Source organism: Terrapene carolina, unplaced genomic scaffold (assembly GCF_002925995.2).
Source record: "Terrapene carolina triunguis isolate 2854851 unplaced genomic scaffold, T_m_triunguis-2.0 Scaffold66, whole genome shotgun sequence".
Classification (NCBI taxonomy): Eukaryota; Metazoa; Chordata; order Testudines; family Emydidae; genus Terrapene; species Terrapene triunguis.
Genome location: NW_020664417.1, coordinates 30,024,467 through 30,026,406, shown reverse-complemented (window position 1 = coordinate 30,026,406; position 1,940 = coordinate 30,024,467). Strand labels below are relative to the sequence as shown.

The 1,940-nt window shown below is 42.4% G+C and overlaps 1 protein-coding gene across 1 annotated transcript in view; it reads left to right on the top strand.

Moving 5' to 3' along the window:
- The first annotated feature begins 265 nt into the window (after positions 1 to 265).
- Positions 266 to 1,940, top strand: part of MARCHF1 (membrane associated ring-CH-type finger 1) — a 169,721-nt gene continuing 168,046 nt past the window's right edge. Inside the window, exon 1 of the mRNA XM_024218933.2 lies at positions 266 to 367. Within this exon, the coding sequence (XP_024074701.1) occupies positions 266 to 367 (102 nt within the window). The remainder of the gene's footprint in view (positions 368 to 1,940) is intronic.

The window sequence follows — 1,940 nt, the reverse complement described above, 5'->3', positions numbered from 1 at the left end:
ATTTTTAATTTTAGATAAGGGAATTTTCTGGTACTGAAATAGTATTAGTGCATGTAATACATATTATAGGTATACAGTTCTTTCTGTCTGCATGGTTTATTTCAACTACACTTTTTTCCTGTAAAAAATGTTTTACCTTGTTTAGACACAGTCTAAAGTGCTGTTAAAAGGCATGCACGCAATGAACTTAAAGTGTCAATGTTTCAGGGAATCTAAATTATTTTCAGAATTTCAGACATTGAGAAGGGATAAGTGGAAGGAGAAAATGTTGGGCTGGTGTCAAGCGATAGCTCGTAACCCTCACAGACTCCCAAACATCACAAGAACACCCGAGGTCTCAGGTGATGCTTCACATACCTCTACCTTGGTGAGTGAAAAGTTACATTTAATGATGGTATGCAGATGAACCTCAAAACTGCTAGAATAAATTTTAAGAAAAGTAGTGTTTGCCCTTCATCTTTCTATATTTGAATCACTTTGGCATCATTTGCTATTTTCGGTTTTTCACTTGCCAGTTTTCCCTCTTTTCTGTCATGCATTGTCCATTCCATTTTTCATGCCACAATCTTAGTAATAAGAAAATGTCTGAGATAAATCTGTACTTTTACTCCCTTTGGTTTGAAAAATGGTATCAGACTATCAAATCTGCCCCACTGTGACTTGATTAAGGTCTGTGCCTGCTGCTGTTACTCATACAAGTAGACCCATTTAGGTCAGTGGACTATTCATACAGTAAAGACAGTATAGGTTGCAGAGTCTGGCCCCTAGCCAAATGGCTCTAGCACCAATAAAAATCATTTGTGTATTCAGTTCTTCTAAAACTACACGGAACACTACCTGTTTAGAAGCGTATTGAGTTGAATATTTGACACAATGTGGATGAAATTTTAGAAATGCTTACCATTTCTCTTTGCTAAGTTGGAAAGAGGACACTAGCTGGAAGCCCAGTTCCTGATGTAAAACAAGACCTGGCTCCTGCCGGGTATGAATGGTGTTCTTTGCTGGCAATTACTCGTCTTAAATCAACTTATTTTTCCTCCTTTTTATTTCATGCACTGTGGTTGTTGGTTTATTATTCAAAAACTTTGTAACAGTTAATTAAGTTTAAAATGAACATGTTAAGACTTACAATTGTGACTCTCTCTCTCTCCAAGATGTTACAGTATGGTATATGCATTAGTTACATGAAACTGAGTGTTAAATTGGCCTCCTTTGAAGTTTCATTCAGTCTTTGTCACTTGTTTTGACTTGGGCATTTATTCTGTGAAGACACTTTTCTTTTTATTGAAATTCCTATTGTAACTTCTGCGTTAAGGTGATGGAGAATTGCTCCTTAAGCGAAAACAAATGATCTGTCAGTTTTCCCACTTATCTCTCCCCTGCCCCACTTTTCAGGAATATTTAACATTTTCAGTGTTTTACATGGGGCAGGAATCTCATGTCAAGCATTACTAAAGAGTTGTCAAGAAGAAACATTAGAACAGGGAACCAGAAAGAGGAGAACAGTTGTTGAAACACGGACCTGACAGCAAAACAGAAAAGCAAATAATTGTTTAAAACCAGGTTTCTTTACAGAGGAATGTGGTAGAATGGAGAGGTGCTGGAGGGGGAGAGGAGACATACAGAACTGCAGCAAGCTACATATCAGAGGTTCAAACTCTGGTGAAAAAAACCCTTTAGTGTTACTTAACATGGCAAAGTTCACTAGTTTCTTGGCAGGGCCGGCTCCAGGCACCAGGCACCCAAGCTGGTGCTTGGGGCGGCACCTGGAGGGGGGTGGCGCTCCGGCCGCTGGGGAGAGCGGGGCCACAGCCGGGCTCCTGCCCCCGGCGCTCTGGCCGCCGGGGTCGGGGGGAGAGCCGAGCCCCCCCAGGGCTCGCCGCCCTGCCCCGGCGCTCTGGCCGCCGGGGTCGGGGGAGAGCCGAGCCCCCGCCGGGGCT